General features: G+C 37.8%; 1 protein-coding gene across 11 annotated transcripts in view; it reads right to left on the reverse strand.

Moving 5' to 3' along the window:
• Positions 1-15,225, reverse strand: part of KDM4C (lysine demethylase 4C) — a 443,948-nt gene that overhangs the window by 174,309 nt on the left and 254,414 nt on the right. For 9 of the 11 annotated variants that reach the window (XM_082404367.1, XM_082404366.1, XM_082404364.1 and 6 more), the window contains 2 exons: positions 2,483-2,664; positions 606-819 (listed from right to left, as the gene is read on the reverse strand). The exons of the other annotated variants lie outside the window; for them this stretch is intronic. In XM_082404367.1, the coding sequence (XP_082260493.1) occupies positions 606-819; positions 2,483-2,664 (396 nt within the window). The remainder of the gene's footprint in view (positions 1-605; positions 820-2,482; positions 2,665-15,225) is intronic. 11 annotated transcript variants of the gene reach the window in all.

Genomic DNA, 15,225 nt, shown 5'->3' on the forward strand with positions numbered 1-15,225 from the left:
ATTTATATGGCAGACCAATCTAAAAAAATGTATTTGCCACTTACACAATTATGTAAAAACACCAAATTGAGACAGGTATGGAGCCTAACCTTCTCAGTCTTGGGGGAAAACAACTCTAAGCACTTTTTCCCCCTGGAAGGCAATGAAGATCTCCCTACCCTTACAAAGAATAAAATTTTAACTCGATAATTAAATTTAACAATAATTCCCCAAATCACCAAAAGAATACTCATTTATCTTTCAAAAGTAACAAAGGAAAACAGTCATGAATCAACATTAGAGATTAAAACTCAGTTTTTACAAACTTAAAATAAGTAAAATTCAAGCATGTGAAAGGAATCCCACAATGACCCCACATTTGGACCCCAAACAAACGAACAAACAGAACCAGACCTGTTCTCCACTGATACCACATAAAATTGGAGGAAAAAGAATGATTACACCTATTCATACTTTCATTAGAAGAAATGTGAGAAAGAATGATCTAACCATTAATAATGTCAATAGTACAATGTGATAGATTTGGCAAGTTACAAACGGGTGAGAAATAGAGACTTTGTGAAGCACTGAAAAGCCAGCGATTAATGAGTGATAGACTCATTTACTTGCATGAACCCGTACGCGGCACTTTGCACAGGAAATCAGAAGACTTGTTCCATCCTCTTCCAGGAAGGCGTTAGGTGGAGAATATTCTATATTTTCCTCGCTATAAATAAAACACATCTCTGGAATGAGGGGCTTAGTCTTTCCTCCTGAAGTAACCACTTCATCTAATTTTGTCTCCCATCTAGAATCATTTTCTTCATTGCTGCTATCTGGCTGAAAAACAGAATATTTCCACGTGAGCGAAAAACATGGAAAAGAGCTCAGATCACTTGCTCTGGTCACTCAAATCCACTAATAGCTGTTCATCCACCAACTTCCAGCTTCTGTACTTCCTCTTGTTCTCCCGGACCCAACTATTAGCTCTTTATCAGTGCTGCTCCTCAGGCTCCCATCCAGAAGCTAAGCTGTAGGAGTGAGAGGATATTCTGTACATCTGCTGGTACAGAAATCGATGAGCTACTAAAACTATGTTCTTAAATACATAGTTCATGAAAAGCATCAATTCTTCTGATGAACTTTTTTTGCTTCTTTATTTGCACCAGGTTAACAGATCTGATTTCATTTACTGAAGAATCTTACCTGGTTACACCTGAAGGAGTATCTTCAAAGACCTCCGTTTTAATTTGTACTACAGCATTTAGAGAGTGTTTGAAGGCTTTTTGACTCACCACAAAGTTTTAAAACAGCAAGACAGAAAGATCTAGCAAATGTCATTAAATAACAAACGATAATGTTCAAAAAGAAATCGTCACCTCTCACCAAAATACACAACAAATATTCAGTGTTTATTTGAAACTAATTAATGAACTATCTTATTATCCCCAGAGACCTTATATTAATAAATTTCCCCAAATCTTATCATTTTAGTTAGAATTTTTTAATTATCGGGGAAATATACAGGCAGATTATGATACAGAAATAAGAATCAATATAAAGGTAAGTTTTTCCAAGAAAACACAGAAATTTAGTGACTAAATGGGAAATAAAAATAAGGTTAATCACTCACCAGTGTCACATTCAAAGACAAGTGAACGAACTACTTCCTCTATTTACAAAGGTCTGAGAATGTGGCACATCATACATATTCATGCTCTGAAACGTCTAACCAGAATTACTTAATGTGGAACTCTAGGAATGATGTGATCTTGAGTAAAATATTTCTGACTCTCTCTACCAGTGAAAATATAACCCAGAACACAATGTTCACATCAATAGACTTTAAAATATATTGTATCTAAAAATGGATCTGGTAGTTTTACTCTAACCAGATTCTGAAAGATCATTTTGTCTGTGTTACTGCTGGAGAATGTGGCCCTCTGTGACCTAAGATGCTATCAGCATAACATATACAAAATGACATCTGAAAATAATATCATGAATGGCTGGCTGATGAGGGTGAACTGGACAATTCAGTTTGCACTGAGTCCTGCTGTGTCTTTTGCATGTTCCACGTGGGAAGATGAAGAGAGATATTTTAAATGTGGGCCCAGAGCCAACATTTATATGATTGAGAGTAATATTTTCAAACATAAAGCAGAGACTAGATCTAAGTTCTCTCTTTGTAAGCTTCTACTATTCTTAAGCTTTAAGTTCTGTGTTTCTTGGTGAAAGGGGTAGAAAGAAAGGTTGGAATTGCCCCCTTGACTGAAATAAACCAAGACATTCAAAAATGATAAAGCACTGTCAGAGAAAAGTCTCTCAAGTGGCACTCAGGAATTCCATTTGCTGCTCTATGATAGCCATCAGCTGCAGAAGTACTAATGTCTTCCTCTTCATGTGCCTACTAACCTTACAGAGATTCACCTGTGCTTCCACAGTCACACAGAAAGTGCTGCAGTGAAAGGAAACGTGGGCAGGGGCCCCGCCCCCTGGCTACCTTGTAGTAGGGCATGAGCAGAGCACAGATGGCACAGTGCGGCTCCATTCTGCCCATGGCTGCATTATACTCTTGCTCGGCCACAAAGTTTGGGGACTTCGTCTGCCAAAGGTGGACCAGGGGCTTTGCCCAAGACTCGGTTTCTTCCACTTCCTCCTCAATCGATGGAACCTCGGGCAACTCTTAAGAGAAAGGGTGTGAAAACACAGTGAGCAGGGGACTCAGGGAAAAACAATAACCCTGATTATAAAAGAAGCACACACTCCAAAGTATCTGTGATATTAATGTCAGACAGGACACCTATTTTATCTTTCAAATATATTCCGAGAGGTGAAACAAAATCTTCATCGTCTGCATCATCAAGGACTACCTGAAATCCGACGGCCACACAGACCACCCTCCTTTCCACTCCTTCCCCATCCCTGCCAGGACTCACTAGACCGCTCCCTCCTCTCAACTCCACTCCTTCCGTGTTTCTTGTGCTACCATGATACCTCCCAGGGTAAAAGGGTTCATATATGTGAGATTATCTTCCAGCTAGCAGAGGAATTTGCTAGCCACTACCTGTCTTACCAATATTTTTAGTTTCCTGACCTAACATTGTGCATGATTTAATAAAAATTTATTAACTGTATTTCATTTAATTAACTTTTAGGTTCAAAATTCATGTAAATAACATTTACAGAGCACCTATCATGTGCCAAGCGATATACTGCCATTACATGGATATAAAAGACAATCCCTATGCCAAATCTCATTTGTTCAATATGATTTCCCAGAGGGTCAAATCTCTCAAGCACGTATATCTGTTAACATGAAAGAGGCATAGATCTATTCCACAAAAATGACATTTTACAAAAATTTATAGAAGGCCAGAAAAATACAGAAAGACATAACAGGTTAAGAGGAAAAATTCCTCACGCCTATAGCAGAGGACAGTATATCAAAGCGGGTGGCAGCAACCGCAGCTACCTCTAGTACTTGATGTCTATACAGCTGTGATACACTGTAAACTTCCTCACCAGTAGCTGTCTCAGTGCTACAAATAAATACTGTAGAGCAATGTCCTCAAGTCCCAGAAGGGGTATACCTGTGAACTAATGTGCTCCTGTCCTTGCCTTGTTGACTTACCTGTTTTAGAAAAAGTCAAAGTGGATTTGCTCAAGTGGAAAATAGGAAGAGCTAAATTAGGCTGAAAATAATTCAAAAGACATCAAATGCCAACTGAAGCAAAAGGGGACGTTCCTGTTTCCATGGCGGTACTGGTGGTGGTGATGGTATCATCGGCAGCAGCATTATTATTATTTACAATGGAAAATGCTTAGCATTCAGTCAGAGGCAGTGTTTGAAACAAAACAAAAGGTAAGAACCTTTGCCTACATTTGAAATAAAGTAATCTGACACTAAACGTTAACAGTTTCCACCTCAGTTTCCTTATAATACACAATAGAAGACTTACTGTGAAGACCAAAATTTGACAAATGAAAGATGGGAGTGAAAGTTAACCAGGAACTTGAAATTCCATAAAGTCTAATAGCTAATATCTCCAACATATATACTAAAAATGAGATCTAAACTGAAAAAAAAAAATCCTTGGGTTTGAATAACTTGGACTCTACTTACTGGCTCACAGTGAATTTATCATATCATTTGCTTTATTAAAAAAGATGGAAACTCATAAGATGGATGATGCTTTTATTCCTTTAGATGGTCATAAGTTAAGGTGATGAGTTCTCAAAATATTTTTAGGGATTAAGGAAATATTTAATTCCTATAAGCCTAGTGAAAATGAACAAGAAGTACAGGAAAAGAACAATTCTTAACAATGGAGCCAGAGAGCAGGAAAGTGTGTGTGCCAAGCCCTCTGGCAGACTTGGTCTAAGACTTGATCTAGGACACACCTTGAGCTTGTCCTCAGACTCAACACTGACCTGGTAGAGGACCCTGCTCTACAGCTGTCCTGCCCCAAAATGAGGTCACATTCTGGCCCAAAGAGCATTTGTCTTCTGTTTGGATACTCTCCAGGCCAGAGTATGCAAAGCAGCATGGCAGGAACACTGTGCAGTCCCAAGTACAGGAACTGTCTGTCCAGAGACCTAGCTCCCCCCCCACCGCCCCCACACCACACAGCTTAACAGGATCTTAGTTCCCTGACCAGAGATTGAACCCGGGGCCACGGCAGTGAAAGCGCTGAGTCCTAACCACTGGACCGCGAGGGAACTCCCCCAAAGACCTAGCTTTAAATTCTAACTCTTTCCATAAGATAGATTCTCTTATGGTGATCATTCCCTTCTCACCTATTTCAGGGTTTTTTTTTTTCTTTTTAATATTAAAATGAAATAGTAAATGTAAAACTTGTTTTAAAATTCCGAAGTGCTAAAATTCTTTGTAAATTCTAAAGTGATTATATAATGCATATATTATTATGTAAAATCCATCCAATTATCTTATTTTCATATGATCTGTCTGTCAATTCCATGCTGAATTTTATGAGAGGGGAAAAAGAGACGGCATTTAATCATAAGTACATGATAATGATTATTCAGATTTTAACTTAGTTTTAAAAGTCAGAAACATTGGCACATTCTTGACGGTATTTTGTCTTCCTGAAATTATCTCATCAAATTATTCACCCCTCCACTATCTCCAAGAGCTCTTGCTTACCTTTGAACCATGGCATTGTTCAAGAATAGACTAACCTTGGCTATTGCCTTTTCCAGATTCATGATATTCATGTAAACTACAAGTCTTAAATATTCTGGGGGGCAAAGTACTTTCAGGATATCTAAATACTCTCATCATCACACAATTCCAAATGAAAATCCTCCCTTTCAGCCTCTAAACACCTTTCCTGTTTCTGGTCTCTTTTTAGTGTACCTTCTTCATCCAGTTAATTTTGAAAAAAATACTTTCTGTCTTCCAATATACGGTAGAGGGAAAATGTTTTTTGCATCGTAGCTTCTAAATGTTTTGATCATTTGGAATCACTATGCCTAGGAATTTCCTCTCCTCCTCCTCTTCTTAAACTATAGTTAACTAATGAACCTCTAAAGTTACACTGTAATCTCGTTGGTATATATTTACTTCCCTATATGATGCAGTTTGTAAGATGCCAGGCAATGAAAATAGACCACACTGTTTTAAAGATTTTTTAAATATCAAATTAGTTTTCACAACACCTTCACAAAAGAAGAGGGCAGGGGCAGATATTAAACATACAAGGAGAGGGAGGAGCTATGGGGATATATGTATATGTATAGCTGATTCACTTTGTTATAAAGCAGAAACTAACACACCATTGTAAAGCAATTATACTCCAATAAAGATGTTAAAAAAAACAGTTAACTATTATATAATATTAAGATATCAACAGTATCAGTAGTTAACTATTAATAGTTAACTAGTAATTGATTGATTGACTGATTAATACTGTATTGTATATTTAAAAGTTGCTAACAGAGTAGATCTTAAAAGTGGATCATTTTCTCACCACAAGAAAAAAATTTGTAACTGTGTGGTGATGTATGTTAACTAGACTAATTTTGGTGATCATTCCACAATATATACAAATATCAAATCAAAAAAAAAAAAAAAACCATACAAGGACATGGACATTGTAAGCATTCAATGAATACCAATGTTTTTATTACTATAATTATCTCTTTTTTTAATATACCAGCACAGCAACATTCAGAAGCTCTGAGTCTCACCCCGAATGCCACAGTTTGCTGTAGAATCAAGAGAGAATGAGGCAAAGGAAAGGTCCCTTGGTGCAAATGCATCAAAGTTTGGGAAATCTGTGAAAATGTTACCAGCACAGAACTCCCTTCTTTCCCAACTGTATTCTCAACAAGAAAAAAAGAAGAGCCAATAGTGTAACAGCAGTTCTCAAAGTAAGGTCTGTGTACTCCAGGAGATACACAACACAATTTCATGAGGTCTGTATGGTCAATTTCATAATAACATGAAGGAGCAACTATACTCTAATAAAAATTAATTAAAAAAATAAACTGAAAAAATAATAACACGAAGACGTTATTTGCCTGTGTCACACTGCTGACATCTGTAATGGTGACACAAAAGCAATGAAGGGTAAAACTGTTGGTGCCTTAGCTTGAATCAAGGCAGTGGCACCAATGCAGTTGTTATATTCTTGACTATCTCAAATTTGCAGTTGGCGGTTGGGGGTTATTCTCTTAACAATGACTTGATGAAGCAAAAAAAAAAGAAAAAAGTATCAATTTTATTAAATGTGCAATAAAATGGGATGTATGCATAAAGCACTTCTGCCGCACACTGAAGTTCAATGGTTGTCTTGGGAAAAGCACATGTGCAATTAATTGAATCGCATGTTGAATGAGCTGCCTTTTTCATGGAACAGCATTTTTACTTGAATGAATGATTAACAGACAAGCTATGGTTATTCAGACTTGGGTATCTGGCAGCAATGAAAGTGAACAAAGAAAGCTGTCATTTTAACAAAAAAACTACTGACAGTATTTGTTGACAATGGCGAAATTCAAGCTTCTGAGTCAAAATTAGAACTTTGGAAAATTTGTATCCACTTTTGTGAGCTTGACAGCTTCCCAATAATTAAAGCTATTTCTGATGGAATTGATGGTGATAATAACAAATGTAATTTTTTTATATTATATAAAAAGACCTGTATGACACAGATCTTTGTTTACCAATGCATGACGTTACAAAATCACGCATGCATAGAAGAGCCACTCAAAGTGCAAGATAGACCAATGAATTTTTAGCTTAATAGAGAACAAAAAGTTCACTGATGGGATTTCAGATTTCATGGTGCAACTAATCTTTAAAAAAACACCATTTGTCAAGTTTTATGTAGTATCAAAGAATATCCATAATTATCTGAAAAGGCTATTAAAATACTGCACCCCTTCTAACCATGTATCCTTGGTAAGCTGGACTTTCTTCCAATATACCTCAACCAGAACAACATGGTCCAACAGACTGAATGCAGAAGCAGACATGAGAATCCAATTTTATTAAACCCAATATTAAAGAGCTCTGCAAAAAATGTAAAACAATGCTGTTCTTCTCTTTATTTTTATGGTTTGGGAAAACTGTTATTTTCTTATGAAAATAAATGTAACTGTTTATGCATTTATTATTGTTACTTTAAATTTTTCCATTTTAAGTTTCAGCAAATAAATACAAAACAGAAACAGACTCACAGACTTAGAGAACAAACTTACGGTTACCGGGGCGGGGAAGTGGGGCAGGGAGGGATAGACTGGGAGTTTGGGATTGACGTGTACACACTGCTATATTTAAAATAAAATGCCTTTCCATAAAAAAATTTTTTTAATTAAAAAAATTTTTTTAAAAAAGAACAAAAAACAATAATAATTGTTTTAATAATAGAAAACATGAATAAAGATGAGAGTAATTTGGGGTTTTTAACCTAGAAAATAAAACTAATGGATGAATTCAAGAAAAGAAATGTAACTGTTTATGCATTTATGATTGTTACTTTAAATGTTTCCCTGTTTTAACTTTCAGCAAATAAGTACCATTAAGGTAAATCCACGGGAAGGAAAAGGGGGCAAAGGGGCAAGGGGGCAAATGGGGTGGGGAGAGAAGAGAAGGGAAGCGAAGGGAAGGGAAGGGAAGGGAAGGGAAGGGAAGGGAGTTAAAGAAAGGAAATGAAAAGAAAGGAGATGAAATGAAACCTCTTTGGGGTCCTCAAAATGATTATGGGCACAGGGAGTCCTGAGGAAAAGATTGAGAATCACTGATGTATACATGTTCATTTTCACCCAAAAGTATTAGTATCACAGAGTCCCTGTTGAACAACACAGCCCTAATAAAGCTGGTGTAGACTGTGTTCTCACAGCCAAGCAAGAATCTCATAAACTGTTTTCCTCAATCAACGAGTAATGCTTAAGCAAAAAGAAAACAAGTCAATACTGCAAGAAGGACTTCTTTTCTCTCATTTCTTCAAGGTCTGCAAGGTTTGCCAGCTATAGCAGGGGAAAAAAAAAAAAATTCTATGCCGACACTTAATTATCTTTTTTCTTGGTGAGCCTCTTACCGCATGGCAGAAATCTAGACTCCTGGACTGTTGTATTTACAGAAACACGAGAGGAGACATGTTTCCTCTGTTTAAGCGGCCTCCTATGAAGGATAGCTAGCCCCCTGACAAGCATTACTGTAGTGGGGGAATGGGGAAAACAGATACGACCCTGGATAAACGTACTGAAGTAAACCACTGAAAACACTGTTGTCATACCAGCAGCACCCTCAATGGCTGCTCTGAAATTTTTCAATCGCCACATCACTAAAAAACAATCAGTAGAACCTGCCTGCCTACAGACCAGGCACCAAGCTCCTGGATCATGCACACAGTATCCCAGAATATTAAAAATATTCTTTCTGACTTATACCTAGGAAACCAAGCTTTTGCCTCCAACTCTGAATATTTCTGGCAGAAATAAAAGCTCTTGGAGAAAGGTAGTAGAAATAGATATGCATATAGAACCCACTAAGAGTGCTCAAGAAGAAATAAAAGTTAAACCACAATATTTGATTTACACCTGTGACAGCTGTGTACTAAGAGGTCGACCACAACTTCTGCCTCTAAAATTACTTGCAGATAAAATCACAGTAAGTAGCCCCTCACAAGCAGCCTGCTTACAACTCCCCTCGATCCTTCCAATGTATTTTAAATATTTATTTATCTTATTTATTTATTTATTTTCTTTATTTTTTTGGCTGCATTGGGTCTTAGTTGCAGCAGCAGTATCTTTCGTTGTGGCACTCGGTCTCTTCGTTGCAGCGCTCGGGCTTCTCTCTAGCTGTGGCGTGCGGGTTTTCTCTCTCTAGTTGTGGCCTGTGGGCTCCAGAGCATGTGGGCTCTGTAGTTTGCGGCACGCAGGCTCTCTCATTGCGGCGCGCGAGCTCAATAGCTGTGGCGCCCAGGCTTAGTTGCCCTACGGCATGTGGGACCTTAGTTCCCTGATCAGGGATCAAACCCGCGTCCCCTGCACTGGAAGGTGGATTCTTTACCGCTGGACCACCAAGGAGGTCCCGCCAATGTATTTCAAATACTTCTCCCAAATGATCCTCCCTGCTTGCTATTTAAATCATACTCGCTATGATATTGTGACATAAAAAGAAACATATATTTGGTCTTTTCCTGGTTTCTGGCACAGAGCTTCTAAAACCCTTGGAATTTCCTGAATGATATGGGTGAGAGGAACATCACTGATTAAAATATTAATATTTGGTCTTAGTCCCTAGTTCCTGACACAAGAGCTTCTAAGACCCTTGGAATTGCAGAACTGAAAAGTGTCTTTTGTCAGCTAATGAGATGACTGGTGGCTGGGGCCGCCTAGATAGCTTCAGGATTGGGGCTGGTCACCAGAAAGACCAAGGCATGAATACAAAGTCAATGCATGAGTAGAGGGTTAGCACTTCAGCCCCACCTCTGACGTCAGGGGAAGGGAGAGAGGTTGGAGATTGAGTCAATCGCCAAATAGACAGTGATTTAATCAATCGTGTAGCCACAATGGGGCTCCACGTAAACCCTAAATGACAGGGTTCAGAGAGCTTCTGGGATCAAGAGGGTAATGTACCTGCAAAGGGCATGAAAGTTCTTCACACACCTACCCCCACCTCATACCTTGCCCTGTGCATCCCTTCTTTTTGGCTGTTCCTGAGTTATAAACCAGTAAATGTAAGAAGTGTTTTCCTGACTTCCGTGAACCATTCTAGCAAATTATCAAACCTGAGGAGGGAACTGTAGGAAGCCCCTAGACTTTATAGCTCAATGGTCAGGTGTAAGGACTTGCAATTGGCATCTGAAGTGGGGACAACTGGTGAGACTGGACTGAGTCCTTAACCTGCAGGGGCTGTGCTAACACTGAGTCATTAGTGTCAGAAAGAAACTAAACTGTAGGACACCAGTTGGCGCCTAGGAAAAGTAAGCAACACCGTTGCTGTCAGAAGTACCCTCGCTTGTAGGACCCGCCCTCTCCTCACGACCATAAACAATGCTGTTTCTCAAAAGATCAGTCTCAAAGGGACAACTAGAAATGTGTCCTGTCCATACATAACTATAAAGTCTGCAAGTCAGCAGTACATCCCAGGCTGACCCAGAGACTCCACAGCAGCAACAAGCGTACTGCAGGGCAAAGAGTCAATCCTGCAGAGCATACGAAGAGAAGGAGGAGGAGGTCCCTAGAAAAGTGGGAGCTCAGGGAATTCAGAAAACTTTCTGGTTCTCAAAAGAAAGTCAGGCTTGCTGCTATTCACTTGAGAATCTCAAGATGTTCAGAGAACCTTCTTGAGACTTCTACTTATACTAATCTAGAGGCATACCCCATTGTTTAGAGAGCAACTTTCCCCCTCAATTAATAACACTTCCCAAGGCGTGGTGGGGGCCTCACTAAGACGTGATCGCAGGGATTATTATAGATGTACACTGTTAACTTTAATGATTAAGGGTTTATATTTTACTTTCTACATAAAACAACTTACACTGCTCGTCCTATAAAAGCATATATAAGTTTTTAAAGAGTGCAACTAGTAAACAGTGAAACTAAAAAATAATACTTAAAAATATTCGTTTAAGTGATCACAAGATTAAATCTATAACAAACATTATACAGTTAAAGTAATAAATTAGGAAAGAAACGTTATAAAAGCCCTGACTTTGTGGCCTAGAACAATGGTTATTCAACTATTTTGAGGTAAGCATGGTTACAAGAGTAGAGCTCTGATCCAAACCTATTAGAATAAATTAAAACAATGTTTCATTCATGTAATCTATGTGGTCTTAATGTTTGGTTATAATTCTAAACCTCAATTCCTTCATCTGCCAAATGAGTATACGAGCTACCAGTTATACAGCTGCTATTCATTAGTTAAGACAGACCTAGGGCTTCAACAGATGATGATTCTTTCCCTTCTGGGTCTCCAGCATAACCTGTAGGGTCTCCAGCAAATCTCTTCAAAGATCATCCAGAAAATTACTTAAAATGTATGCCCTAAACACTAAACTTTTAACATGACAAGACAGGTTGGAACAGAAAGAGCCTATCTAGACAGACACCCAGTTATCTCCTATATAAAAATATTTCAAGATTTATCCTTTCAGGAAAAAAAAAGGCCTTTATTCTCCCACTCGGTCAAAAACATCACTGAGTATATTTATGATAATAAAAAGATTAATATCTTTTACAGAAGTATTCAAAAGAATGTGCCCCTCTATGACATAAATCACAGCAAGATCCTTTTAGACCCATCTCCTAGAGAAATGGAAATAAAAACAAAAATAAACAAATGGGACCTAATGAAAAAAGCTTTTGCACAGCAAAGGAAAACATAAACAAGGTGAAAAGACAACCCTCAGAATGGGAGAAAATATTTGCAAAGGAAGCAACTGACAAAGGATTAACCTCCAAAATATACAAGCAGCTCATGCAGCTCAATATCAAAAAAACAAACAACCCAATCGAAAAACGGGCAGAAGACCTAAACAGACATTTCTCCAAAGAAGATATACAGGTTGCCCACAAACACATGAAAGGATGCTCAACATCACTAATCATTAGAGAAGTGCAAATCAAAACTACCATGAGGTATCACCTCACACCAGTCAGAATGGCCATCATCAAAAAATCTATAAACAGATGCTGGAGAGGGTGTGGAGAAAAGGGAACCCTCTTGCACCGTTGGTGGGAATGTAAATTGATACAGCCACTGTGGAGAACAGTATGGAGGTTCCTTAAAAAACTAAAAATAGAACTACCATACGACCCAGCAATCACACTACTGGGCATATACCCTGAGAAAACCATAATTCAAAAAGAGTCATGTACCAAAATGTTCATTGCAGCTCTATTTACAATAGCCAGGACATGGAAGCAACCTAAGTGTCCATCATCGGATGAATGGATAAAGAAGACATGGCACATATATACAATGGAATATTACTCAGCCATAAAAAGAAACGAAATGGAGGTATTTGTAGTGAGGTGGATGGAGTTAGAGTCTGTCATACAGAGTGAAGTAAGTCAGAAAGAGAAAAACAAATACAGTATGCTAACACATATATATGGAATCTAAGGAAAAAAAAAAAAGGTCATGAAGAACCTAGTGGCAAGACGGGAATAAAGACACAGACCTACTAGAGAATGGACTTGAGGATATGGGGAGGGGGAGGGGTAAGATGTGACAGGGTGAGAGAGTGGCATGGACATATATACACTACCAAATGTAAAATAGATAGCTAGTGGGAAGCAGCCGCATAGCACAGGGAGATCAGCTCGGTGCTTTGTGACCACCTAGAGGGGTGGGATATGGAGGATGGGAGGGAGATGCAAGAGGGAGGAGATATGGGGATATATTTATATGTATAGCTGACTCACTTTGATATAAAGCAGAAACTAACACAACATTGTAAAGCAATTATTCTCCAATAAAGATGTTAAAAAAAAAAAGCTGGCATATCTTTGGAAAACTAGCTGACAACATGGCACCAAAAGGAAGTTATTCTGAGAATCAAATCAAAGATAGGTGAAAGACAGCATATGAAACTTATTGTGTACTGGGCAATATGGCTGATGCTGGAGATAAGAAACAAAAATCAACAGTCCTTTGCCTTCAAGGAGTTCAAAACTTCCCATGGAAGAACCCTTCAGTTTCTTAAACTATTTCATTAACAGCATCTATATTAAAATGGCCAAAACAAGATCTCCAAGCAAAGAACAACTGGTACGTTGCACTTTACCTGCAAAAAAAAAAAAAAAATTGCTCCTCTTAGCTAAAAGCCAGCTCTGGTCATCTGTGTAAAGGACAGCAGGACCCTTAGACACTTTGACCCAAGAACTAACAGAGGTGTCACTTGGCAGATCACACAAAACGGCTGCTAAGGAGACAGAGAACTTCATGCAGAGCAGCCACAATGACAACTACTAGAGAAACAAGGGTGTGGACTACTCGAGAGGATGTACGGAAATAAGAAGAGGACAAGGCAGCAAACGTTCATTCTGTTGTTCCACATCCAAAGCCATCAGGGGTTCTTCTTGCTGTTCTTCAAACATGCCATACTAACTGCCTTCCTTTGGGGCCTTTGTACTCACTGTTTTCTCCCAAGAAGATTCTTACCCCAGATCCTTGGCTAACTCATTTAAAGGCATCATAAAGTATGATTCCTCAAGGAAAGACCTTAACAACTATAGAAATATTTGAGTAATATTCAAATATGTTCATATATCATCACAAACCTTTTCTCCTTTGGTTTCTACTTTTTTATTAGCAAAACAAAAATCCATACACTTTTCAATCTTGAAAATGTCTCCCCATAACAAAACCAAACCAAACATGAAGAGTAAAACAATGTAGAATTTAGAGGTCCATGTGGTATGTATTAAAAAAAGTCACCTCATCACTTCCCTAAAACTGGGAACCTAAGAATCAGAAAAAAGAAAAAGAATAAAACAATACTATATCGAATTTAAATGATGATAAAGTGAGCCACTTCCTAACCACTCACTATTTGGGAGCCTTACACATATTACTTAACAACCCTCCCAGAAGTAAAAAGTCTTTTCCTAAAATCCATGACAATGGTCCCCAAATGTCAGCCTGCAAAACATTGCCAGCCCAGGTTAAGTTTTCAATAGTCAGAGACAAAACAAAGAAAATGAAGATCATAAAGTAATTATAAAATTAAATTTTAAAAGCTACATTAACTTTGCAAACTGCATGCTTATTCTCGATATTCATAGTTTCACAACCAAACAAAAGATAGAACTAAAAATGCCGAAAATGTAGTACAAAACACAGGATAATTCAATGGCCTATAGGGTAAGACATCCTTGTCTCCAGGGAGAAGGGGTTGTGTACAAGTTTAAGGAAATGTAAAGTAATACATGAAGATATATGAAAATCAAATATCAGCAGTTTCACACATTTCAACCTAATACAATAATTTATTTTTCTAAAGAATGGAATAAACCACACAATTATAATATCAAAAGCTGTTCCTCAGATGTTTTCTACAAGACTTTAAGAGTAAAGCAAGGCACACATGGATTCAAATAAATCAAAGTCTTGACTATCATTTTACAATCCCAATGCTTTCAGCACTTGCAGACATCTGATCATAAGACTTCATGCCAACCACTTTAAAAAAGTCTCAAGATTGATTCTGAAAACTACAGAAAGCAACCGTGTAACATGAGTTAAAAAGCTAGTGCATTTTTGTCTAATTCAATCAAACCCTTACCAAGCCACTCCATAATAAGGGCAAGGTGTTTTTTATTTTTATTCCCTATATTGCAGAAAAGGTCAATGCCCTTGGGACTCCAATGGGATTTGCTAACAGAAAAATCAAGCTAAACTGAGAATGCCCGTTTATTACAAAGCTAAGTGCTAGATAAAATATCCATTAAATCTGAGTGCCAACAACATCTAATGTTTTATGTCCACATAATGCAGGAAAACACTGGTTGTGACCTATCAACAAACATTCCAAGCCAATCTGCTTAGTAATCTGCTGAAGTTGCTCTTTTATTGCTTAAACAGACAGAAATATAACTGTGCTTATTATGAAAGTATAATATTACCTCAAGCTAATACGAATTGATGGAACAAAGAAGAGATCGTTATGTAAAAATTAATAACATTTGGAGCATGACATGCAACGATCATAAAACAGCATTTGTTTTTCAAAACTGGCAGAGAAAAGGACTTTTTACAGAGGG

This window comes from Balaenoptera borealis (genome assembly GCF_965194805.1).
Source record: "Balaenoptera borealis genome assembly, chromosome: 8".
NCBI classification, from domain to species: domain Eukaryota; kingdom Metazoa; phylum Chordata; class Mammalia; order Artiodactyla; family Balaenopteridae; genus Balaenoptera; species Balaenoptera borealis.